Genomic DNA, 26,409 nt, shown 5'->3' with positions numbered 1-26,409 from the left:
GAAACACCTGGGTGCATCCTGTGCTCCTGCTGGCAAGTTTGTGCAAGGGAAACATGTACTGACATTTTGTCCCTCTTCTTAGGGCCTCTCATGCCTACATTGTTTTTTCCAGTTGAGGTATGGTCCCCCAGCACCTGTCTGCTCTCACTTGCCCTGCACTATCTCTAACATAATAGTTCTTTCCCTACCCTTCTTTTGTCACAAGCTGAGACTTGACCACACTTCCCATGTCACCCCTCTTTGTATGCACAGACCTTGTCACTAGATTGATTGTTGGCATGTAGGTAAAGCTACCAGCAGACAACCGGTTCACCTGTGGTAGATAATAGAGATCACTTACTGCACGATCGCTGGGCAGTTTTGCAGACTAAAAAAACGAGTCATTCTGATAACTTGCTTTAAAAAGGAACTCCAGAGGCCCCTGGGTGGCTCAGTCAGTTAAGCCCCAACTCCTGATTTTGGCTCAGGTCATGATTCAGGATCGTGGGATCAAGCCTGTGATGGAGCCCCGTGTCTGTCTCCACACTCAGCAGGGAGCTTGCTTAAGGTTCTCTTTCCTTCTCCCTCTGCCCCTCCCCCTTCAAGATAAATCTTTAAAAAAAAAAAAAAAGATATTTATTTATTTGAGGGACAGAGCGCACAAGGCAGGGGTGGGGGGGTACAGAGCGAGAAGCAGACTCCCCACTGATCAGGGAGTCCGATGGTGGGCTCTCTCCCAGGACCATGGTATCCTGACCTGAGCCAAAGGCAGATGCTTAACCGACTGAGCCACCCAGGCGCCTCACAAGATAATAAATCTTAAAACAAACAAACAAAACCACAAAAAAACAACAAAAAAAAAACAACTTCCAGGTCACAAACAACCTGCTGAAAGTCTTTGGAAATTTTCTTATCAGATGAGATTAAGTGATGAAATGGGGACTGAATAGAAGGCATCCAAAGGAAGATCCCCTCCTGGGGCGCCTGGGTGGCTCAGTTGGTTAAGCATCTGCCTTCGGAGGTCATGATCCAGCTCTCTGCTCAGCAGGAAGCTTGCTTCTCCCTCTGCCACTTTCCCACCCACCTCACCCCCCACTCCTGCTCTCTCTCAAATAAATAAATAAAAATCTTAAAAAAAAAAAATTCCTCCCTCCTGCCATTTTCCCCCACCAGGTCTTTGTCATTCCCAGAATGAAAGAAAGGAAAACATTTCTCTTTCAAGGCTTCATTCTAAGGATTCCCACTCTTCCCTAAGTAGTTTTGTGAATGAAGCAGTGATTCTTTTTCAAGCTTAAAAGATTCATGCAATACATGTTATCAGATTTTTTCACATAGTACCCAATTATGTAAAGTAAATAAGAAAGTCCCTTTCTCTGTCCACCCTTTTGGCTATCACTTTACAGAGGTGGTCACTGTTGAAATTTTGGTATTTGACACTCCATATGGTCTACTAAACCTAGGAATTCAGTCTCAGTCTAGATAGGAAGAAGACTTTTCATCATAGTAGGAATTCATTTTCATTTTCTAAAATTATATGTGCATTACAATCAGCCCATCCTACTCCATCGTGGGTCATCTATGAGAAAGATGTCTTTCCTAAAAATTTTTATTGTGGAAGTATAGTTGGTGAGATATATATTTTAATCTTGGACCCTGGGAGGAGGAAGAGAACATATGAATGCCTACTATGAATGTGCCAGGCAGTGTAAACAATTTATATGTTACTTAATACTTAAAAGCCATACTGCAGAGAGTATAGATCTATAATGAAAGAAAAGGAAGCTTGAAGAGCTTGCCCAAGGTCTCACTGTCAGAAGACTCAGGATTCAAATCTGATTTAAAGCTTATGTCTTTTCCACTCTACTACTGGCATTTTGCCTCTTTTTTCATTGTTTTTCCACTAGTAATTATGGTCTGGCATAAAATATACTTTTCATCAATGTTCTTGGCAATAAAGTTTATAAGTTGCGTGTGATAAGTGAGATATATAAGGTAATGCCTATTAATCATTAGGGGAAAAGAGACTTAAAAAAAAAGACTTTAGGAAGAAATGTCCTAAAGCTACTCAGAGGCCGTTCAACTTAGCATATGGTCAGGAAGCATGCAAGTAACGTTGGGGGAAATTTTAGAAACTCATTGTAAATATTTTAAGAGATTTTAGTTTTGAGAGAGAAAGCAGGTTGGGAGGTTGGAGGAGTAGAGGGAGAGAGAGAATCTCAAGCAGCCTCCACATCCAGTGAGCCGCTCAGAGCCCGATGTGGGGCTCAGTGCCACAGCCCCAAGATCATACAACCTGAGCCAAAATCAAGAGTCAGACACCCAAACAACTGAGCTACCCAGGCACCTCATTTTAAGAAATTTTAAAGATTTAAAGTTTGTGGAGTCTCTTCCAGACCCCACTGTTCGTCATTCTTTTTAACTCATTCAAAATTTTCCTGTTTGTACTTTCAATTCATATGAAGATCTCCCGTCTCACTAAGTTCCTAGAGAAATGGCATCCTCCAATTTCTAGGTTCCATTTCCAACACTGAAGTTTTTGAAACTGCTCTCTCTCTTTACAGTTAACAGACCTTATTCAGGTAATGTTTGTTTCCTGGGCTTAGCTCACAGAAGTCACCATCTATATTCAGGGTTTTTGGCATTCTGTACCCCACTTGGCTTCCTGAGTTGATCTTCCAGGCTCTTCCTATATTTTCCTTTCATAAATGTATTCTGTTCTTGGGGCACCTGGCTAGTTCAGTCAGTGGAGTGTGCAACTCTTGATATTGGGGTTGTGAGTTTGAGCCCCACATTGGATATAGAGATTACTTAAAAACGAAATATTTTTTAAAAATGAGCTGGTGCCGCTTCCACTACAACCAAGATGGACAGGAGACTCAGCCTTCCTCAAGGATGCTTGGGCCAAGGAGCCAGGGCTGGCCAGGGCTTGGGGGCCACGCTATAATTCTGCCTACCCTCAGCCCCTTCACCATACACACCACCATCATCAACCAGGCCACACACTACAACTCTCCAGTGACCCTCCGAGATGATGGGGACATGCCCAACATGCCCAGGTCTCCAGTTGGGAATGGCTGAAGAAATTGTGAGCACCTCCGGCAGCATGGAGGAGGCCCCCTCCCCTGTGGACAATACAGTGCAAAAAGCCACCCCAGGGGGAAAGAATGTATTCTGTTCTTGATACTTGCTACAATATCAGCAATGATGCAGGTGAATTTCCTCTCTTAGCTGCTTGAGGAATGGATGGGGTGGGACATTATCTCCTTTACTCCTACAAACTCTTGTGCTAGGGCACCTACACCTCTAAAAGACCACTGATCTTTTTTTTTTTTTTTTAAGATTTTATTTATTTATTTGACAGAGAGAGCCAGCGAGAGAGGGAACACAAGCAGGGGGAGTGGGAGAGGAAGAAGCAGGCTCCCAGCAGAGGAGCCTGATGTGAGGCTCGATCCCAGAACGCTGGGATCACGCCCTGAGCGGAAGGCAGACACTTAACGACTGAGCCACCCAGGTGCCCCAAGACCACTGATCTTTTTTAAGCTTTTTTACACCTACCAAGTTCCAAGCCTGAAAAATCTTGTGCATGTGTGGATCAGAATCACCAGGGGGAGCTTTGGTTAAATACAAATACTTGAACCTTGCCCCAAAGCTAACGAGGATCTCCGTTCATAGGGTTTCTCAGTGATTCTAATCCCTGCGGCTAATTAAAATTAAATAAAATTTAAAATTCAGTTTCTCAGTTGTTCTAGTCACATCTCAAATCCTTGATAGTCAAATTAAAGGCAATTGTTTTTTGTTTTTTGTATTTTTTTAGGGTGGGGAGGAGCAGAGAGAGAGAGAGAATCTTAAGCAGTCATCTTGAACTGGTCAGAAATCAAGAATCGGACACTTTGGGGCACCTGGGTGGCTCAGTCAATTAAGCGTCTGCCTTCGGCTCAGGTCATGATCCCGGAGTCCTGGGATGGAGCCCAGTGCTGGGCTCCCTACTTAGCAGGGAGCCTGCTTCTCCCTCTGCCCCTCATCCCACTCGTGCTCTGTCTCTCTGAAGTAAATAAATAGAATCTTTAAAAAAAAAAAAAAAAGGGTCGGACACTTTAACCACCGGAGCCACCCAGGTGCCCGTTTCTTATTTTTTGTTTTTGTTTTTTTAATGTAGGCTCCATGCCTAGCGTGGAGCCCGACACAGCTTGAACTCATGACCCTGAGATCAAGACCTGAGCTGAGATCAAGAGTCGGAGGCTTAACCGACTGAGCCACCCTGGTGCTCTTGACTAGTGACTACTGTATTGGATAGCACAGATACAGAATATTTCTGTCACCAATGAAAGTTCTATTGATCAGCACTGATCTGGAATATATAGATCACACTTGAAGCTCTGAGGTGGAAGTGATCTAGAGAGTGTAAAACTTGAAAAAGAAGGGGATCTGAGGATGGAATTGTTAGAATCTTCCCATTAAGAAGAAGGTAGAGACTCGGGGGCGCCTGGGTAGCGCAGTCGTTAAAGCGTCTGCCTTCGGCTCAGGGCGTGGTCCCGGCGTACCTGGATCGAGTCCCACATCGGGCTCCTCCACTGGGAGCCTGCTTCTTCCTCTCCCACTCCCCCTGCTGTGTTCCCTCTCTCGCTGGCTGTCTCTGTCTCTGTCAAATAAATAAATAAATAAAATCTTTAAAAAAAAAAAAAAAAAAAAAAAGAAGAAGGTAGAGACTCAACAAAAGAGATTAAGAAGGAATGGCCAGAGAAGTAGGAGAGAATAAGAGAGTAGTATCCTAGAGGTCAAGAGAAGTAAGTTTTGAAAAACAGGATGTTGGTGATCAGTGTGCAATTTTAAACATGAAGGTACATGGTTAATAACGCAGAGGAGTGTTACCTGGGGAAGGATGTCTTCTCAGGTCCCCACAGTGTGGCACTGACCTTTGTAAATTCCCCATTGACCAAAGTCCGCTTCCCAGAAATTCAGACTTGCCCTCTTGTGAGTGTCACTATCTTTCAGAAACAGAATCTTTTTATCCAAGATCACATATACTGATTTTTTATGTATGTGTTCTCAGATTTTAACTCAAGCTCACAAATACATTGATACAAGATATATACCTGAATGCCAATTTATTAATAAAAATACAACTGTCAGATGCTTCAGTTAGCCTAACTAGTGAATTCTCCTTTCTCCCTATAGTTCTGCATGAAGGGAAGGCAAATTTTCAGTAAGTTGCTTTGCCATTATGGAGTGAGAACAAATAGTTGATCTTTTTTTTTTTTTAATTTTGTATTTATTTGACAGAGAGAGAGACATAGCAAGAGAGGGAACACAAGCAGGGGGAGTGGGAGAGGGATAAGCAGGCTTCCTGCCGAGAGGGAGCCCGATGTGGGGCTCCATCCCAGGACCCCTGGATCATGACCCCAGCCAAAGGGAGATGCTCAACGACTGAGACACCCAGGCACCCTGAACACATAGTTGATCTTAACGAAGTTTCTCAGCTGACCCAGCTTAAAGCACTCTCGATATATTTCTCAAAGAGTTGGCCTTTTGGAACTCTTCGTGTTCTAAGTACTTGCTTGCTTGACAAACTTCTTCCTTCTTTTCTTCAAAAGGAGTGCAGTATAGCAGTTTGTTTTTCAAGTTGCAATCCCAACGCAATTCTTCCTGAGATTCTTCCTAGGACACTCTGGTTGAATGTTTTGATGGTTTCCAAACTCCCACAGAATCGCATTCATTATCTGTTGCTGTTTACTAGTTTAACTCTTAGAGGGCAATCTTATTTCCAAGTTTCTGAGAGACACTTCATTCGAACGACCGTGTATAGTATCGCCAGTAGCTGTTCAGATGTCAGTTAGAATGAGGATTAAATGTAAAGTCAACAGATAACGGTAATTAAGAAAGTCATTGGATGAGTTTGGTGCCAGGGGTTTCAGTAAAGTTGTGGGAGTGGACCCCCAGGAGCAGACAAATGAATGTAATTTTAATTCCTTCGTCAGGTATTTATTGAACATCTAGGACATGCTGGGCTCTGGGAGGGAAATATAAGCAAATATGGACGAGGTCTCTGCCCTGATGTGGCTTATCTGAGCAGGAAAGGTGACATTAATAGAGTAATAACAATTAGCGTCTAACGATACAGCGTGTGTGCTGGGAAGCTACACAGAGATGTGACCTGACCTAGCGTAAGGGCTCGAGAAAAGCCTGAGGCGATGACGCCGGAGGGAGGGGATGTGAAAGATGAAAATGGTTAAGTAGGCAAAGCGGAGTGGGGAGAGACTTATGCAGGGAAGCAGCACAGAGCTTTGGAGCGTCCAAAAGAAAATATGCATGACTACAGTGCCGAGAACGAGTAAGAGAATCGGACTACGCGAGTCCGGGAAAGTACTAGTAAAATCTCCTGAACAGGCAGGAAAGGGCGGGGAGAAGCGGCTCCACTTATAAACTACAATTCCCAGGAAGCATCTGGAAGACGGATGTGAGGTAAGGCACGAGCCGCGACCTTTGAAGGAAGAAAGGAAGTGCTTCGGCGTCGCAGAGCCGGAGAAGCGGGGTAAGGTAGGTAGGGGCGCGGCGCGGGAGGGGCGGCCGGGCTTCGGCGGGCCGCAGTCGCCGGCTGCCGAGCGCTGCGAGGCTCCGTGTCGTCATAAGGCGGCGGCCATTTTCGCGGGCGGAGGCGGCCCGAGCGGGCGCTCGGAGAGCGGGGGCGGGCGGGCCTGAGGCGGTGCGGCGGCCGGGCGGCCTCGGCCACCCGGTGATCGCATCTTCTCCCGGCGTCTCGTTGCAGAAGGAGCAGTATGTCTGCGGAAGTCCCTGAGGCAGCCTCCGCGGAGGAGCAGAAGGTGAGTGTGCACGGGGAGCGACCCCGGCGGCTCGGAAGGCCCGGAGGCGAGGCTGCCGGGAGCCGGGCCTGCCGGGCGGCCTGCTCCAGCCGCGTGCGGAGGGGCGCGCCCGGAGTCGGCTCGGGGCGCCTGGTGCGGAGAGCGGGAGGAGCCTGCGTGCCTCGGCCCTCCCGGCCCAGCTCGATCCCACATCTGCTGCCCGCGGGAACTCTGGTGCTTAGCGCCAACGTGGTGGGAGTTTGAACATTGTCCACGTCCTCGCTGAGGCTTCCCTTTTCTAGCGCCTCAGTGTGTCGCGTTTTTCTTTAGACTCGACTATACATACGAGCAGTTTCTCTGCGTGGAACCCAAGTTTTTCCGTGAGCTTCACTTTGCGTAGGAAGTTTTATTTCTCCCTTGGAGAACTAGCTCTCCAACTACTGGTATTGTCCGCATGCTTTTAACTCCTAAGGCGGTATCTCGTGTTTGGGCGGTGAGTTAGACTTGGGGTGGCATTTCAGTTCCAGTCCTTTTGTGCTGTGTAACCCTGATCAGTCGCTCAACTCCTTAGTTGTTTTTTTTTTTCAGTCTTCTATAAAATGAGAGTAATAATACTTCATATGTCTGTTGTGAGGCTTACATGAGGTAGGGAACTTAAAATATTTCGCGCCGTCCCTGCGCAGAAATGTGAGCCCTTGGGATCTGCATATGGTATTTGATCAAAAGCTTGGAATTTAAATTTTTTTTACCATCTTAGTTGGTCCGGATTTTCGTAGAAACGGGAATATTTTTTAAGCTCACTTGTATTGAGGGAAAATATGCCACAAATCAGTATAATTCAAATTATGATTATTAAGGCTTTCTCTTTTATTTACGCTACTTCTTAACCCCTTCCACCATTATTATTTCTGCTGCCCTACCCTCCTAGGTACTTGTGGCTGGCCAGCAAAGGCCCATAATACCTTGTTTCTTAAATTGTTTATGGAAAGTTACCAGCACTTCTTCTTGAAGAATCAGAGGGCATTATCATAAATAGATTTGGCCTAATGCTTGGACTTTGTAAGGGCTTCTGCTTAATGTTCTACCCATGCTCCCAATCAGGTTGGAAATTTGATTAGTGTATTAGTGTTCTAAAGCCACTCCATTTGTTCTTAACTATGTTAACTTCTCTTCAGTTGGATGGTTTTGCTATATTGTAAATATTTTTTAAAAAGAAAACAATAGCATAAATAATAGGCCAAGTTCCGATATTATCCGGGAATATTCCAATGAAAATTATGTTGTATATTTTTTTACACTTAACAAAAACATGGACTTTTAGGGCAAAAAATATATAGTTTAAAGATTACAATCTTAACTGTAACATGAAATGTAATTTATTAACTGAAAAATATTTATCATGGTGTTCATAATTGGTTGGGATTTAAGAACCCAGAAAAGAAATACAAACTGTGTCTGTGCTATCTTGTCCTAAACACTGAAATCAACCCCAGTTTTGACTTCTCATGTACAATAGTGTGCTATGTAATTTTCTTTTATGAGATTTGTTAGTGTGTTGCCAGAGTGTAAAGTGTTGATTTCTACAGTGTAAATGCTTTTACTTGGAACAGCCTAATACTCTGTCCCTAACAGTATTAAGCATGTTTTGAATGTTTTCTCTTTATGAATGTCTACATTAAAAATTTAATTCAAGTCCTTTGGTTTTAGGGTTGCTGTCATTAATACCAAAGTGTGTGGGTAATATAATGTCCCTTCTTGAATTAGGGATTGGCTGTAGATGTTAAGTGCCCGTAGCATGGATACCATCCCTAAACAGGAGAATGTGCAGAGTCACTTCTGTGTTCCTATGGGCCAAATCACCTGTTTCTTCTATTTGGAAGAATAGTTAGATGACCTAAAAAATTGGATTATTCTCTGTGTACCCAGTTGACCTTTCAAGTAAAGCCAAATTATTCAGCTAAAATACTTTTTATAGTTTTATGGTATGTTAGCCTATTGCCTCTGAAAAATTAAGGTAAAGAAATGAGCCTGCACGGAGTAAGAGCTAAGTCACTGTTTCTCTGAGTGCCCCTTGTTAAGAAAACTGTGTAGACCACTGTTTTTTATTGGAATATTAATTAAATATATACAAACATGAAAATAAGCATAAACATCTATCTCTTTAACACTGCTTTAAAATTAAAACGGCACCTGGAAGGCTCAGTTGGTGGAGCAAGCAACTTTTGATCTCAGGGTCATGAGTTTGGGTCCCACACTGGACGTTGTGATTACTTTAAAATTTTTTAAAAAATTAAAACAAATACAACAAAATTAGTGTAAATTATTAATTCATTGTGGCATGGTATTTTGCTGAAAGTAAATTTCCAATGTATTGAGAATGTGGTAGCAACTGTTAAAGTGCAAGAAGTCTTTAAATATGGCAAGTTATTGCTCCTCTGGTCATATGACGACTGCCCCTTTTTAAAGAGTAAATCTGCGTGATCATTTAATTCTAAGGTCAAAAATACATCATTACATTTTAAATTCAGCTGTGTTCTTTTCTCATTATCTTGGACAGAGTAGTATTGCGTAGTCTCTGACATCATAAATGAAAGCTCAGATAGAACTCATGTAGCTCTAGATATGAGATGGCAGTTCAGATGTGCTAGTGTATAGTTATATTTTTTTTCTCCTAGATTATCACTGAAGTGAAAACAAACTTTTTAAAAATTTAACAGAGATCTCCAGGATCTGTCGCCTGTGAATTTCACTTTGAATAACACTAAGTTCAGTCAGACTGGTGTGTGCTCTTGTCCTGGAGTGAGAAGAGGCCTGTGGAGACTTAAAACATATAGTTCTGTTTTCATTATGAGCATCTTAAACTCAGGGACCCTCCTTTATTTATCTTCTCCCATAGCATCTGTCTTACCTGATTGATTCCATTGTTCGGAAAATGTTGGTTGAATGAATTTTTCTCAGAAATTTTCAGTTGAAACCATTGCCAAAGTACTATTTCAATACAGATAGCAATGCTCGTACTGCTTGTACTGCAATTTAAAAAGGGGAGGGATAGACTATAGCCATGTAAAACCTTTGTTTAGACCCACTTAAGAAATCTGAGTGAAAGTAGAGGAATGTGTGTGTGTGTGTGTGTGTGTGTATATATAATATATATATAATATATGTATTATATATGTATTTTTTCATATATACTATGGCTTTTAAGTTTTTTTAAAAAAGATCTCAATAGCAGGTTTTCTAGAGATTTTATTGCAAGATTCATCAAATTAAGTTAGTAAGATGTCTTGGAGAAGCTAACTCAAGTAGGGCCCTCAACTAAAGTATTTTTGTCAGTTTAAAAGATAATGGTTGGGTGGGACACCTGAGTGGCTCAGTTGGTTAAGCATCTGCCTTTGGCTCAGGTCATGATCCCATAGTCCTGGGATCAAGTCCCACATGGGGCGCCTTGCTCAGCGGGGAGCCTGCTTCTCCCTTTTCTTCCTCTCCCCCTGCTTGTGCTCACTTGCTTTCTCTCTCTCTCTCTCTCTCTCTCTCTGACAAATAAAATCTTAAAAAAAAAATAAAGATAATGCTTGGTGCTTTTGCAAGTAGTTAAAAAGGAAGAGAAATATTGCATAAATTACTTCCATATATCACCATTGAAGAGTGGATACAAATTTCTTTCCTATTTTCCCAGTTTTTAAGGAATTGCCATTGATATTGGCATTTTCTGGGGCTATCTTAACACAGCCTTTGGTAACAGGCTCAAGGGTGTTTTTAATTTCAATTTTTAAACCACAGCCTGCTGGTCTGCTTTGTGTGTAACCATTGATTCTTAGCAATCTAAAGGTAAACCTCAGAAATGTTTTAAAACGTTTCTCTTTGCTATCTTAGCAAGAGTGCTATACAACAGTGTTTTAGGCTTGCCTCTGTTGTTAGACTTTTGATTCCTGAACCTATGCTACTATAACATGAAATATTTCAAGATAAAACTGTTGGTGAAGCTGTCAGGTGTTTAGAAAGTTTTTAGCCTTTTTGAAACAATTGGAGTACACTGTGTTCATTCAGTAGGCTTTTATTGAACACCTGTTAAATGCCAGGCACTGTACAAGTAGCAAGGACTTAATTGGACCACAGTATTTTTCCCTAGAGCTGATAACAGTACTGATACTTTCCTGGCAATATCCCAAAGGATTTGTTGGCTTTCATTAATCTTTTCTATTTATTCATCAGTCACTGCATCAGTGAACATATTGCTGAGCAGATAGAGGAGAATTTGCTTAGAGTGATCAGGTTTTTATTGCTGATGCTGCTGTGTAACTTCTCTGCTGACGGCTAAAAAATGGTATCAATCATTGAGATTTATTGCCAGTCCGTGACGGACTACATAAATTCTAATTGTTTGAATGTTCTATTTTCTGTATGTTTTTATACTTTATGCCCCACCTACTTACAAAAAGGATATCTAATGTATTTCAATAGACTAGTTCACAAAAATTCAAGTGCCTAACAATATTAGGCTGTGTGCTAGGTATAGAGTATTACAATGAAGATAAATTTCTGTACTTGTCGAGGATAGTCCTCATTTAAAATATTGTTTTTAGGTTTTTGGGGTTTTTTTACATGATACGTATATATTTTTGTTATGATAATCCTGGGGTTCTGGTTTCCCACTTTGTAGCCAGAGTAAGTGTTCCTTCTTATGGTCCTTCTACACTTCTCCCCACCAAAGGTATTATCAGCATAGAAACCACTTAGGTGGTGAATCCACTCACATTCTAGCATCTGTTCTACAAAGTAGTAAAATTGCTGTATGACACAAAAGTTTCTTGGAGGATAAAATTTTGAAAACGGATTTGAATTTTTAAAAATACTTCTTGGGTAAGCTTATCATTCCCCTGTTTTGTTGATCCTCTCTATTGTATCTGGTTTTTATTTCATTAACTTCTGCTTTTTATTTTCTCCTATTCTGTTTGGGTTCCCTTCTTTGTTTACTAAAGTTGGATACATAGCTCTGAGTTTTCGTGTTCTTCTTTAATATAAACCCTTTTTAGGGACCTTTGTTGTATCCTACACATTTGGTTAGTATAGAATTTTTATCATTAGTTCCAGGTGTTTTTTTTTTTTTTATTCCTGTTATTCTTTTAACCATCAATTATTTCAGTAATCAATTTTTTAAGTTTATACAGATTGCAGTTTTAATGAGTTAAGCTATTTTAGTAATGTATTTTAATTTCCAAATAGTAGGGATACGTAACTTTTTTTATTATTGACTTTTAATCTTATGAATTGTAGTTGTAGATGGTGGTCTGGATGAAAATGGTTAAAACTTTATAACCTAATACTTTGTCAATTTTTCCATTTGTGCTTGAGAAGAATATATATTTCCTAGCTATTGGGTACAGAAATAAAATCTGGTATCTTAAGTACTTTTTTTCCACCTATCAATTACTGACGAAGGTGTGTTGAAATCTCCTATTTTGAGAGACTTGTTAGTTATTATAATTCTGTCAATTTTTGCTTTTTATATTTTGAGGCTTTTTTTTAAGATTTTATTTTTAAGTTATCTCTACACCCAGCATGGGGCTTGGACCCACAACCCTGAGATCAAGGGTCACGTGCTCTACCAACTGAGCCAGCCAGGCTCCCCTTTTGTTTTGTTTTGTTTTTTAAAGATTTTATTTATTTATTTGACAGATAGAGACAGCCAGCGAGAGAGGGAACACAAGCAGGGGGAGTGGGAGAGGAAGAAGCAGGCTCACAGCGGAGGAGCCTGATGTGGGGCTCGATCCCATAACGCCAGGATCACGCCCTGAGCTGAAGGCAGATGCTTGACCGCTGTGCCACCCAGGCGCCCCCCCTTTTTTGTTTTGAACCTCATATATTAAGACACTAAAATTTGAAAAGCTAATGTGTCAGTTATATCTCAGCAAAGTTGTGGGGCAAGTTATTAAAGTGACTTGTCAGTATACATTAACGTACGCCAATTTCTTTGCTATTACTTCCTAAATATCAAGCCTTTTTCAAGATTTATTTTCATTCTAGCTGAAATAAATGTTTAGGAATTACTTTAAAGTATGTCCAAAAACATGGAATCACACCAAATTCTGTGTGCCCTTTTGCATTTTTTAACATGACAGTAGGGATGAATTGGTCATCCCTTATTTTACCTGATTTTATCAACTAGTGTCCTGTCTGGAGAATAGAAACCACTTTGGATATTTTTAACAGAAAGGGATGTGATTTAGGGAATTAGGATACAAATTATTAGAAGAAGTGTGAAGGAATAAAGGGGGAAGATGATGTTGTTTCTGGAGGTGAGGAATTGCAGAAAGCTGTTGACTGCACAAGTGAGCACTATTCTGAGTTCTGCATACTCTCATGTGGCAGCTGCAGTAGCCCCTGATTATCTGCTGGATGCCCCTCTGCAGGAGCTCCTGGGCTACTGCTCATCTTCACATTGTTCGTGGCCCATCACCAGGAAAAGTGGATTCTTTCTCCCATGCCTTTTAATCAGGTGTAGATGTCATTGGCAGAACCCAATAGGAATTCAGTCTGGGAAGTATAGCTTCAGGCTTCTAACTATAGTGATCATGGGGAGTGTTTTAAAGAAGGGTAAGTGTAGGCTGAATGCCAGTGGACACAGTCTGCCACCTGATGTGTTATTTATACTTCCCTCTACAAGGTCCAGGCATTTCAACTTGCTTATCAGTAAGGCCCTATAACTGTACATTTGCAAAAAGTTAAGAATGTTTCTGTATGATCCATGAAAAGTATCCTAGATGTCTTGATGGTATGTACTGTGTTTAAAAAATGGAGTTTTGGTCATATTTTCCCCCTTTCGGTGTTAAATGCAGCTGAAATTCTGAATGCAGCTACAGAGTTGGAGCTAGCAGACACTTGCTCTTGTGATATGTATATGGCAAGAAAGTTCAAGGATTAATTTGTTTTTCTAGGACATATTATTTATTCATTCTAAACCTAAATGATATTTTCTTCTGTAGATGCTATTGCCCAAAACATTTTTTATGGTGAACTATTTCGATTTAATTAAACATGCTTAATATTATATGTAAACATATACATTAATGTATTCCTTATTTAGAAAATAAGGGAATGCCAGGTACAGTGGTATATTGTGTACAACTTTCTTCCCCTCTCTTATATAAAAGGAGGGAAACCTGCAGAAACATTGGAAATTAGGGAAAGTTGCTACCCCTATACCAGGAACTTTAAGGGATTTCTCTTACATACAGAGAACTAATAATTCAACTCAAAGGAAGTGGAGAACCTTTATTTCCCAGGCCCAAGAAAGCTGGATGGTTTTAGTGGAAATGTAGGACTGTATTAACACCCTCTAATTTGAATGTGCGAGGACTCAAAGGCTGTAATCAAGTCACAGTCCTTTTCAACTAACATCCAAATTTAATGTTAACCAATTTAAAGGATAAGTGTATAGGGGGACCCAAGAATAGGTTCCTTCTCCCAGTTCCCCTAAGCACCACAGTCAGTATAGCTGGACCTATGGTGGATGCCTACAGTGAAAGCTGAGTCACTGAAGAGAAGCTGCCCCTCACCTTCCTGCACTCAACTGGTAACCTTAAATTTACATTATTTCTTTAGCTTTTGTGATGAGTACAGTATAGTCCTACCTACATAGGGGTTAGATCCTAAAGTTAGTAAGGCAGGAATCACATATAACTAAAGTCGCCCTTGAAAAATCCCAAAGAAGTCATGTCATAGTCATACTGGAGACGGCCCCATCAATTCTCAGTGGGACAAGTAATCACTTTTTTAATCTAGTGGTTGAACAGATGTCTGGGCTGATTCTTCAGTTGATTGACAGCTGAGGTGGTAGACTTGTAGGGGCTGAGTTTTTAAATACCAGTATGATAAACAAAACATTGATACACTTAAACTCTGAACAGAGACCCAGGACTCAGATCATCATGGGAATAGTAGGTTTGCATCACACACCTCACACTTGAGCTCTCTCTGGGGCATACCCTTCTTGAATGGAATGACTGGCAGAATCACTGATACTATTTAGAGTCTCTGTCTCTGGCAGAGCACATATAGTTGAATTTTGTGTATATCAGGTGAGTGATGTGACCACTTAAAGGACCGAAAATCTAAGTAGATGCATGAAACTGTAGCATAAAAGGAAGGTAGAACACTTGAAGCAGAAGGGAGCATACATATAAAGGAAGCCCCATAGAAAAAGGGTATTTGACAGCAGCAGTGACTTTAATCTCAAAATACTGCAAGACTAAAAATGAGAGGATGTACTGACACATGAGGAAGCTGGTCAAGAATAAGGAAACATTCATGATATATAAGCTAAACAGAGCTGATTATAAAGCATGTATGGATATAATTTTGAGGAAAATGCATGCAAAAATCTTAAAATTTGGGCATAAATGATTCACTTGCTCTACAGGAACAGAAGGCTTGGCATTTATGGATATTCATTCATTTTTGACATTCATAAATAACCTGGAAAAATTGAGATATACAGCAGTATGTGATTTTGTCTAGCTGGTATGCAGAAATGAGTCCATTAGCTGGAAGGTGCACTTTGCCATTGGCCAGCATTGTCTGTCAGGGAAACTTTGTTTTTCTTGATTCATTTTTCTTCAGTACTTACCATAAAGTGATAAACACCGCTCCCCCATAAAATATGGCTCTTGGGAAGAACGTAGACTATATCAAGACTGGTGTTAAAAGTGAGTAGGCTTGAGTGGACTCCACCTCGCGGCCCTGTGCCCTACCCTGCATGTGGGGACCAGATACGCTTGGAAGGGGGAATGAAAAGGAGTTGAGAAGAGGAGAAAGAATAAGGGGAAGAGACGGGACCTTTTTCAACTTGACATATACTTTCTGTTGGCCATGAAGGGATGACTAGGACCTCGCAGTCACTGCAGGGTCTATAGATGGGATCTTGGGAAAACTGACAAAAGTCACTGCAAGAAAAATGTCCCTTCTTAAATGCCAGTGGTATGAGCAATCATACTATATAGAGACCTAATGTAGGGGGTATACCGCCATGTCCTGAAATGAGACATAACTATTTGAAATGACTGACATATTCCCAGGACTGAGACTGATTCAGTGGGTTATGGGATAATCTATCAACTCAGTTTTTGGACTGTGAAATTTCTTGGGAAAGTTTCACATGGGGGAATGATGGGATTTAGGACATGCTACCCCAAAGTATGGCACCTTGGGATTCTGGATATTATAAGCTGAAGGAATTTGAGAAATGGCATGCGCAGGAAGGACTTTTTGACCTTCCCCTGAAGCAGGTCATAAGATCCTCAAGTGAGAGGTGCCTTCCCTATAATCAGAGATAGAGGGACACTGAGAAGACTGAAAAAATAGGCCTTGCTGTTTTCCTCCATTTACAGCTCATATTCCTTTTTGTCCTATCATATTTTTTTTTCGTTTTCTCTACTTTTGATTAAACCTAGTATAAAAATCAGGTTTAACTGTATCTTTGTTCTTCATCCTTGTGAAGCCTCCTCTATTGCATAAAATTTGTATTAAGTAAATTTGTATGCTTTTCAAAAAAAAAAAAAGTGAATAGGCTGGGGGCACCTGGCTGGTTCATTTGGAAGAGCATGCAACTCTTGATCTTGGGGTCATGAGTTCAAGTCTCATGTTGGTTGTAGAGCTTACTTTAAAAAAAAAAAAAGGCATCTGTGTGGCTCGGTTGGTTAAGCATCTGACTTTGGCTCAGGTCGTAATCTCTGGGTGCTAAGATCGAGCCCCGTATCAAGCTCTGTGCTCTGCAGGGAGTCTGCTTGTCCCTGTGCCCCTCTCCCTGCTCCTGCTCAATTCTCTCTCTGTCAAATAAATAAAATCTTTTAAAAAGTGAATAGGCTTAAAATATTGACAGTCATTTGGTCAGAAAACACATTTTGATGCATTAAAGAATGGGACCTTGGCATGAGCAGTATTTGTCATTAAATATGGGGGGAAATTAGGGAATAATACGCACTGATATGAAGGTTGACAAAGATGTTTTTCTTTAAAAATACCAAGGCTGGGTGCCTGGCTGACTCAGTCGGTAGAGCATGCGACTCTTGATCTTGGGGTTGTGAGCTTGAGCCCCATGTTAGGTGTAGAGATTACTTAAGAGAAATAAAATCTTTTTTTTTAAAAAAATACCAAGGTCTTCTATATTGAGTTAGGGAGAATCTGCTGGTAAATAAGCTGTTGTTAATTCCTATTAAAGAATCTCAGAGCTTCCAGTCATACATGGATTTGGATTAACAGGAGATCAGATCTTTTTTTTTTTTTTTTTTTTTTGTATTTTAACAGTATTAAGATGGTTCTCTAAATATAGGCAAAGAGCTGATGAGTTCCATGGAAGGTGACTAACTATAAATGTATTATACATGACTGGAAAGTAATGGCAAGCAAGACTTCAGAGCTGAGTTATCTTGATATTTTTATCCAGTGTGTGGGGTGTACACATGCATCACAGCTATAATAGAGCTATCACATGGATCATTTGAAAAACAAGACAGAGATGTTTTAAAAGCTTCTGTGCTTGATTTCTTAGTCAGATGCTGCATTATTTGGCACTCGACAACTAAAGTCAGGATCCAGATATTAAAAGGTGAATTATTTTAAATAGGTGAATTGTAATAGACAAGTAATTTATTTTAAATTATTTCAGGAAATGGAAGATAAAGTGACTAGTCCAGAGAAAGCTGAAGAAGCAAAATTAAAAGCAAGGTATCCTCACCTGGGACAAAAGCCTGGAGGTTCAGATTTCTTAAGGAAACGATTACAGAAAGGGGTAAGTTCTCACGTGTAATCTTCTAATGCTTAAACCCTATGAAATACTCAGTGCGATTGCAGTTATGAAATGAGTGTCTGTGTGTATATAACTCGGTACCTTACCAGATACATAGAGAGAGAGATATACTTTATACTGTTTATTGTATAAATATGTATGATAAGAATGAACAACTCATCACTTTAAACTGTTTCAAGCATGTAGAAAGTACGGATAACAATATAGCAGAACTGTGTACCCACTACCCAGATTTAATATGTTAATATTTTGCCATATTTACTTCAGTTTTATCTTTGTAAGAAAGAAAATGTAGATATAGTTGAAACCTACCACATGTATGTATGTATCTCCTTTCCCCCTTCTTTGCAAAAGCACTGACTATATAGAAGCTGGCATATATTCTTCTGCCCATATATTTTTTTTAACTTTTACCTGTTTTAAAGATGATTTCCATGCAAAGACTAAAAATATTTTTTATTTGGAAGAAATGTTCACCTATAAAAGCTGAGCTTGTTGTCTCCTTTACATAATACATTTTACAGAGTTACTCTAATACAATTTATACATGGTAATTTTAATAGTTCATATTACTGAAAACATTTTTTCAGAATCTTACCAATTATGATGCAGAAACCATTATTGCTCAATAATGAGATCTGAATTGAGATAATGCGACTTGTTCGTTCCTTAGGGGGTTTTTTTCCTAACCCCTTTGTAAAAAATTAAAGGACTCCATCTTTGGTTTAAGTACATTTAAATTATTTACCACACAGGGAACAGGGAAATATGAAGAGAATTGTATTGAATTAGGTGCCAGGTGATGTTTTTCCTTTAATAAATACCTTCAACATACTGGTATCTGCTGTTTGGTTAACAAATCCATGTCCATATGTATATGTATGTTTATATGTATAGATATTGGCTATAGTTATATATGGATTATTTTCTCAAATTGCAAAAGGATGTTTTTTCCAGCTTTATTGAGATACTATTGACATAACATTGTGTAAGTTTAAAGTGTACACTGTGATGATTTGATACATATACATGTTGTGAAATGCTTACCAGTAAGGTTAGTTAACACATCCCTTATTTCACATAATTACCATTTTGTTGTTATGGTGAAAATATTAAAGCTTTACACTCATAGCAACTGTCAAGTATACAATTCAGTATTGTTAACTTACTGTACATTAGATCCCTAGAACTTACTCATCTTATAATTGAAAGTTTGTGCCTTCTGACCAGTATCTCCCTGTTTCCCTCACCCCTCAGCCCCTGGCAACCACATTCTGCCGTTTCTATGAGTTTAATGTTTTTAGATTCCACATATAAGTGAAATCATACACTCTTTTTCTTTATACCAAGAGAGTATGGTAACGTGCCACCTGGCTGGCTCAGTTGGTAGAACGTGTGACTCTTGATCTCCAAGTCATGAGTTCAAGCCCCATGTTGGGGGTAAAGGTTACTTTAAAAAAAAAAAAAATTAAAGCTCACCTAATAAAAATTCTAACAATTAAAAATAAATAAAAACTTATTTTTAAAAGTGGTAAAATACAGAATTTTTTTTGTTTTATATGAAAGAATAATGTTCACAGCTTTGAAATTCTAGGGTGGCAGGTAGGAATTATACCAAATACATAGACATAAAACCTCTAGGGGCGCCTGGGTGCCCCAGTCAATTAAGCAGCTGCCTTCAGCTCAGGTCATGGTCCTGGGGTCCTGGGATTGTCTGGTTCTCCCTCTCCTCCCTGCTTGTGTACTCTCTCACTATCTCTGTTGCTATCTCTCTCTCTCTTTCTCAAATAAATAAAATGTTTAAACAAATAAAAGCATTATTACAAAAATAATGCAATGTAGGGAATAAATAGAAAAGCAGAATGAGAAACATGTTCATTATGAATATAGCTATGTAGAATGTGTTTGTATCATGTCTAATTTTGAAATGGTCCCATCAGGTGTGGTTTTAGTTATGAAATTATGTAATCATCTCTGACTATTATTACTTAGATTTGATTATTAAGTGTTAAGGAAACTTTTTTCCTTTGCTAATCTCCAGCATAATTTATGCCAACAAGCTTTCTTTGTACATTGGCCTGTTGTCTTTGTAATTTTCCTCTAACTTCAACTGTTTATGGCTTTTTAAGCATCTTCAGGTCAGAATTTATAAATATTGTATCTTGGAGTTGGTATTGTAAATAGTTGGGAAAGAGAAAATGCTGCTTGAATTAAGAATTAGTTGTACAGAATTTGAGAAGGGAACCCTTGAATGACTTTGCATTATACCCAAATGTCAATGAATAAGCACTTCTGTATTAGGGAAATGAAGTCTTACATTCAGTTATATAATTTCTTACTATTTTAAAAGGGTTTTGGTTTTTTTTAGATGTCTAGATCACAGGGTCTTGGGTTTTAGTTTTTAAGTTACCTTAGTATCTTTAAATAGTTTCTTCTTCATTTGGGAGGATTGATTAGATATTTATATTTAGTCCCTTTCTGTTTTATTGTACTTGTTAATGTTATTACATCTAGTTTAGGCTTTTCACAGCATGGCTTGTATATTGTGACATATAGACTGTTAAAGCTGGGAGGGATATCAGGAAGCAGTCTGGCCCATATTTTTTCGTATTTGTGGAGTTTGTGAAGCCCCAGAAAAACTGAGGATTCAGTTTTTGTTGTTGTTTAAGATTTTATTTATTTATTTGAAAGAGCACGCGTGGGGGTCAGGGGTAGAGGGAGAGGGACAAGCAGACTCTGCACTGAGCACAGAGCCCGACGCACGGCTCCATCTCACGACCCTAGATCATGACCTGAGCCGAAATCAAGAGTCAGATGCCTAACCCACTGAGTTACCCAGGCTCCCCAAGGATTCACTTTTAAGAAACATGGCCTTAAAGGTTAATTTGCCACTTTAGGTGATTACTTAGTGTCAGTGCAATTATAAATACTGATGTAAGTGTGGCTCCTAAATTTGGGTGGGAGGAGGCTTTTATAAGTTTGTCACCCAGATGATCCAGAATATGTTTGGTTAATTTTTGAAGATTTTCACTTAAAATGCAAAATTTTTAAATTGTTAAAGACAATTACTGTTGCCTTGTTAAACTATGTCTGTCATATTGTGAGAGACATTGATTTAGTTCACTCCCTCGCTAGCAGTTACAGTTGTTAAGCATTGATTTTAGTTTTGTCTCTGGCCACATTATATAAATTTAATTCCTTTTCCCCAAGCAGAGTAGCCTAAGAAGTAAGAACCCCTTGTGATGAACTTTGGCTTACTATAAAATAGGTATCATTAGCATTTCCCCATCATTGGGGAAAATATTCCTAAATTTTATTCTGTGTATTAAATTTCTCATTTTGTGCTTTTGACTCAGTAAAGAAATAAAGCTGCAGCAAGCCTTAAAAGGACCTGGTCCAAATTCCCTTGTTACTGCTCAGTGTGTTAGACGTATAGTGACACATAAAAAGCAATTTTCTAGCTTTAGGCCCTTTGGCTTTAGGCCTGATCTGGCTTATCAAAGAATAGTCCCTTGAGGGAGGCAGCCACCGAGACCTTTTCCCAGGCCACTCAACAGTCTTAGACTAAGGTGTGAATTCTCATCTACTTTATTTACCACATGAGATATCCCTGAAGTCTCAAAGAGAATTTATTTTTCCTCCCTTCACCTTTTGTCCATGAGGCACTCCTCTCATTTTTGGATTATTCCCTCTTTCCTACCCTAGAAAAAGTTACATTACCCACCTTTGAGCACCCATAGCACCTTGTGTACTAAAAACAGTATAATGGTTGGAATACTTGACTGTTGTGCGTCTTTGCGTCTCTCTCCAGGACTCACACAGTGCCTCACGTATAACAGGCACTCAGTAAAGGTAGGTTAAACACGATAGATGGAAGTCAGAAAGCAGGCAAATCTATCTGTTTTTACTCTGAAACAGGTAACTCATGTAGATTAGCTATATTAAGGTTGATCTTTAGCTCTCCTTGCAATTTCTAGTTTAGTGATAAAGGTACCGTTACCTTTTTCATCCCTCCACCTAAAAAGAGTGATAGTTGAACTTGTGCAGTGTCTTAAGTGAAAAAAAGAGGTGTAGGATAGGGATGTACATTTTAAGTGATAATTTCTAATGAGTTTATTTCTTCTGTTAACCCTAGCATTTATATTTTAACCTTAGTTTTGATTTTAGTGAACTGCTCTAATTCAAATAAATGATTTCAAATCCTTGTAAAATGTTCGTCCTAGGTTTCAGGAACTATAAAGTAATGGTTCTAATAATACAGGGTTATTTTTTATTTTGAAAATAATTTAAGCAAGAATTTCTGTCTGGTTTTTCTGTTATACATGAAAGCTTTGCTATTTCATCTATATAATGTTTTTGTTTAAATTTTTCTGGATTATTTTATACTGACAGTATAGGGTCATATCTACATGTTAAATCACTGTGATTGTGTATGAAAGTTTTAAAATCCAGTTTCAATTTTTTTTTCTTGTAGCAAAAATATTTTGATTCTGGGGATTACAACATGGCTAAAGCAAAAATGAAGAACAAGCAGCTTCCTACTGCAGCTCCGGATAAGACAGAGGTCACTGGTGACCACATTCCCACTCCACAGGACCTTCCTCAACGGAAACCATCCCTTGTTGCTAGCAAGCTGGCTGGCTGATTAAAAGAGCTGAACTGCATGAATCTTCTAATTCCCATTATTTCTCCTTAATATGTTACTTCTCTGCTTTTTATTTCCTTTCATTCACACTAAGTCATTTGAGAATGACAGCTTTGCAGGTAGTGGTAGTGTGTGCTGCTGTTGTAAGGGAATATACGTGTGTAGAGTTTTGATTAGTTTAACAGTGCACTGATAAAGAGAACATGTTAGAGCAACATAAAGTAATCTACTTGAAAATAATTGTATATATTACCTAACTTCTAGTGTAGGACTGATTCAACAAGTAACAAGCAAGTTTTACAATTGTAATGTTTTGGCTTTCTTTAATTCATCTTAATTATAGCTTTGTATGTTACTCTTATTTAATATAACCTCTATTGTATTGATTTCTTCTGTATTTTCCTTTTGGATTTTGTAAAACAGAAGTTTAAGACCACAAGTTAAAAGGAGGGTCACATTCTTCAAACAAAACTAGATGGGGCTCTGGAAGATTTCGTTTCTCTGTGCTTGAACTTGAATGGCCTTAAACCTGTTTCAGCTTTAACAATAGAATTTTACTTGGGCAATATTTGCCCATTCTGGTGTAACTTACGTGACTCTAGGGCTTACAGCTGCCGTGGAAGCTAGTGTTCTGTTCCATTCTGTAGTGTTAGAATATCTTTGGTTGAAGATGTGAATGAAGTGTGCATGTGCATCGACTGTTGAATTCACTTTTGTGCCATTCTTGTAAATACAATAGTTTTGCACAACCTCTCACAAATGTCTGTATTAATTTCACATATTAAAAAGTAGATGATGTGCCAACCAGAAGCACAAGAGTTCCTACACAAAACTCTTTATGTCATTAGAGCTTTGTATAGTAAGAGTAGTTTACAGTCTTGGGCTTATAGAATACCAAACAAATCTTTGCTTAGTATGTCATAGACTTAAGCTTTTTCATTTGTTATTAATATCCATGACATTCGGTGGCCTTGTGCAGATATGATATGTTGCTTAGGCATATCTTTTGTCCTATGCAGAACATTTCATTTGGACTTTTATGAAAATTGCAATTCATGTAATTTATATAAACTTTTTTAATGTAGAAACTTTTTACTTCCACAGTCAATTTGGGGGACACTAGAATAAAAGGCTTCAATCCTCTGCCTCCTGTGGCCCCTCCCTCCTTTTTTTCTTGCTTCTTTGACTCAAATCGTGTTCGGCTGTGCTGTTTAGTCTGTTCGGAAGCATAGGCGTATATCCTCACTCTTGAGATTTGCTCTGCTGAATGCTATATTTTATAACAGAATGATGTTTTTCTTATAATTTCTCAATTGTTAATTAACCACTCTTAATCCTGTATTATTACTAATATTTGACACTTGTTTAAATAAAAGGAACTTTCTACTGAAACAAATACTTGAGAAGACTGGCCCAGGAACTCATGTAGGGATGAGCTGAATTCTGGTAAATAATTTTAAGTAAGCTAAGTGAATTATACTCTTGACACTCAGAGTCATTTATGTGGTAGGTGGAACATATTCATATTAAAATATTTAGATATTTTCCTTCTATAGATGTCACTTTAATAAAACAATTTAATTTTACTTGTGGTTTATCTAGTAAGAATTTTAATTAACAGACTTTATTGGGATACATTTACTGCTCTTTTAAGAGCTCTTCCCATAGGTGATACAATGCTGTAGCATGACAGTGAAGATCAGTAGCCTGAGATGATAGTATTTTTTTTCTTAGTCTTTGACTTGCGCAGGGCCTCCCCTCTTTTTGGATCCAGGCATCTTTTCTAGATCTTGGCTCCATCTGTATACTTGCTTTCCTGTGACCTGAAATCATTGTAGATGGTGCCTTGAGCATAGCACCTGCACTTAAAGGCTGCCTAGCGCTCTGAGTAAGGCTTGCTGATTATCTTCCTGTTCCATCCACCCCAAAAGGCAGAAAAGCAATGAAATCAGTAATGTTCTAGTTTGTAATTTTAAGGATCAGTTATATATAAATATTTTGTGAAGGGAGCAAGTAGATTATTCCACAGTATGTATGTATAATCATTGTAGGATCCATTTAAGAATTAGAAAGTGCCCCAAAGTAGAATTTCTGTAATGTCTAGTCTTTTTTTTTTTTTTTTTTTGGTGAGTATTTGCAAGCTGTCAACATTAAATTTACACATCGGAGATGATTAATCTGAAAGATTGCAGAGACCATGTTATTCTTGACCATGATAGGACTGCTGTAGTTTACAACAAGTGATATAACCTCTAAGTTTTATTTGTAAAATACAATGCTGATATTTAACCTACCTCAAAACTTGTTGAGGATCTGTGAAATACTGAGTAAGTGCCCAAAATAAAATACTGTTGATTGTCTTTTTATTAAAAGTAAGTTTCCTCATTAAACCAACCTGCCTTCTGTAAAGTCACAGTGCTTAAAATCTCAGGATTTTCCATTAGGGAAAGACCTGTCAATAAGAATTTTTAGGTATAATTGCTTAGCCTCCATTATTGGTGCTTGGGATACAGAGGTTTTTAATTTTTCTATTTTTTGTTCTGCCTCAAGTCTCAGTTTATTGAAGACATATTTGCAGACTGTTTCACCATTGCTTGAATGAAGATGTTGACTAGATGAGTTTAATTCTCCATTTCTCTAATTTGAGAGTTGTGGTTTGAAAAATGGTTAATTTTAGTCGTCTCGTTTATTATAAATGTTGGAGTGAACTGAAGTTCAGGGTAACAAATATTTCATGAAAATTGGCTCAAGTCAAATAAATTACCTGTTTATGTCCAGTAGCTCCTTTGATAGTACATTCTGAGAAACATTTCATTTTTGAAGGCTGCATCTGACTAAAATGATTATAGTTCTTGGCATGTTGGGATAGTAAGAATTGTTGGATTGTTGATGAACTGGCGGCGGCATGTTTGCAGTCTATTTACAAGTTATTCAATACTCATGTGCTGCTGACCTAAAAATAAGTCTTAACTATTCAGGCCGGGTGAGGCCTCTCTCTGCTTGTTCTTCAAAAGTTGGAATTAGTTGCTCTTTTTACTTGATGTAACAAAACCGTACCTCTGAATATTTATTGATACTTATTACTAAATCAGCCATGTATTCTTTCTCAGTCCAAATTAGTGACGTTTTATCAAAGCTTAAATGTAATCTCAACTTGTGCTGTAAATTTGGTGTTTGGTGATCCAGGGGCAGGTGGCCTATAGGAAGAGCACACCTGAGTGGCAACTGAAGTAAGTTTCTCTGGTGGCCTTTTCATACTCCCCAACATTCAAACACATTTCTTGTACTTTTTGTTTTCCTTTTTCACCTCATTTTACTTCACCCCCCCATCCTTGCTTACTTCTTAAGCCTCCAGATGGCATTCATTAAATGGCGTTTAGGACTGATGAATTATCAACCTTGAATATCCTTCCCAGTATGCCACATTTAGGGCACATTTTTAATTTTCTAAAACACTATCCTAATCTGGATGACTAACTTGAGCCACTGTCCCAACTCTGCAACTCAGCATGCACTGCCAGTCTCCCCCCCCCCCCCAGCCCTGCCCCACCTCATAAAATTGGGATCAAAGAAATCTCATTCTGGGATTGTTAATCTAAGGATTTAAAAAATACCAATTTTAATACTGTTTTACTGGTTTTGGCCTTTAAAGTAGGTAGACTTATGGGTTTTATTCTGCAAATTGCTGGTGGTCATGAAACCATTCATGTATGTTTGTATTACGTTACTATCAACCAAATAGCGTCTGGAAAAAACACCTAATTTCTTTAATAAGCCCTCAGATCTGTTACTGCATCTCTCATTTGTGATGCAATAGGATACTTTGCCTGTATTAAAAGGGCCAAGGATAAATGCTTTTTTTTGGTTGAACATGTCTATAATAGAGTTGGCAGTTAATGCTGAAATTTGTCAAATAGCCCTTCCAAAATTATACTTGTGAAATATACAAAAAAAATAAATTGATCTACTTAATTTCTATTCATTTAATTCGCAGTTTTTGTCTTATTTAAATGTTACATTGTTTTTTAGAATATTTTCTGAAGTTGATACCTTTAGATTTCAGTTACTACATGCAAAAAGAATTTTGTTAGTCTTTTTTGTTTTAAATAATGTATGGTAATGAGATCCTAGCAATATATTTGTAAAAGGCTTTGTGATTAAGGTAACATTAAATGTTTGCATAT

At 38.7% G+C, this 26,409-nt stretch overlaps 1 protein-coding gene across 3 annotated transcripts; it reads left to right on the top strand.

Moving 5' to 3' along the window:
- The first annotated feature begins 6,450 nt into the window (after window positions 1–6,450).
- Window positions 6,451–26,207, top strand: ARPP19 (cAMP regulated phosphoprotein 19). 3 transcript variants are annotated; one of them, XM_026518508.4, is made up of 4 exons: window positions 6,451–6,513; window positions 6,743–6,797; window positions 17,440–17,562; window positions 22,055–26,207. In XM_026518508.4, exons 2-4 carry the CDS (start codon window positions 6,753–6,755, stop codon window positions 22,223–22,225), a joined length of 339 nt encoding a protein of 112 aa, XP_026374293.1. In that variant the 5' UTR covers window positions 6,451–6,513; window positions 6,743–6,752; the 3' UTR covers window positions 22,226–26,207. The 3 variants fall into 3 exon arrangements, with proteins under 3 accessions (XP_026374293.1, XP_048075244.1, XP_044246920.1); XM_048219287.2 differs by having other exon boundaries at window positions 6,467–6,508; XM_044390985.3 differs by lacking the exons at window positions 6,451–6,513; window positions 6,743–6,797 and adding an exon at window positions 17,286–17,379.
- Window positions 26,208–26,409: the final 202 nt, after the last annotated feature.

This window comes from Ursus arctos, unplaced genomic scaffold, assembly GCF_023065955.2.
Source record: "Ursus arctos isolate Adak ecotype North America unplaced genomic scaffold, UrsArc2.0 scaffold_36, whole genome shotgun sequence".
NCBI lineage: Eukaryota > Metazoa > Chordata > Mammalia > Carnivora > Ursidae > Ursus > Ursus arctos.
The sequence above is the reverse complement of the archived record's forward strand: the minus strand, read 5'-3'. Positions and strand labels throughout refer to the sequence as shown.

What these genes read in the sequence shown, in the direction of transcription:
- ARPP19 (XM_026518508.4), top strand. Translation starts at nt 6,753, where the DNA reads ATGTCTGCGGAAGTCCCTGAGGCAGCCTCCGCGGAGGAGCAGAAG. An exon ending in CCTCCGCGGAGGAGCAGAAG is followed by an intron (nt 6,798 to 17,439) that starts GTGAGTGTGCAC and finishes AAATTATTTCAG; the next exon opens with GAAATGGAAGATAAAGTGAC. An exon ending in GGAAACGATTACAGAAAGGG is followed by an intron (nt 17,563 to 22,054) that starts GTAAGTTCTCAC and finishes TTTTTCTTGTAG; the next exon opens with CAAAAATATTTTGATTCTGG.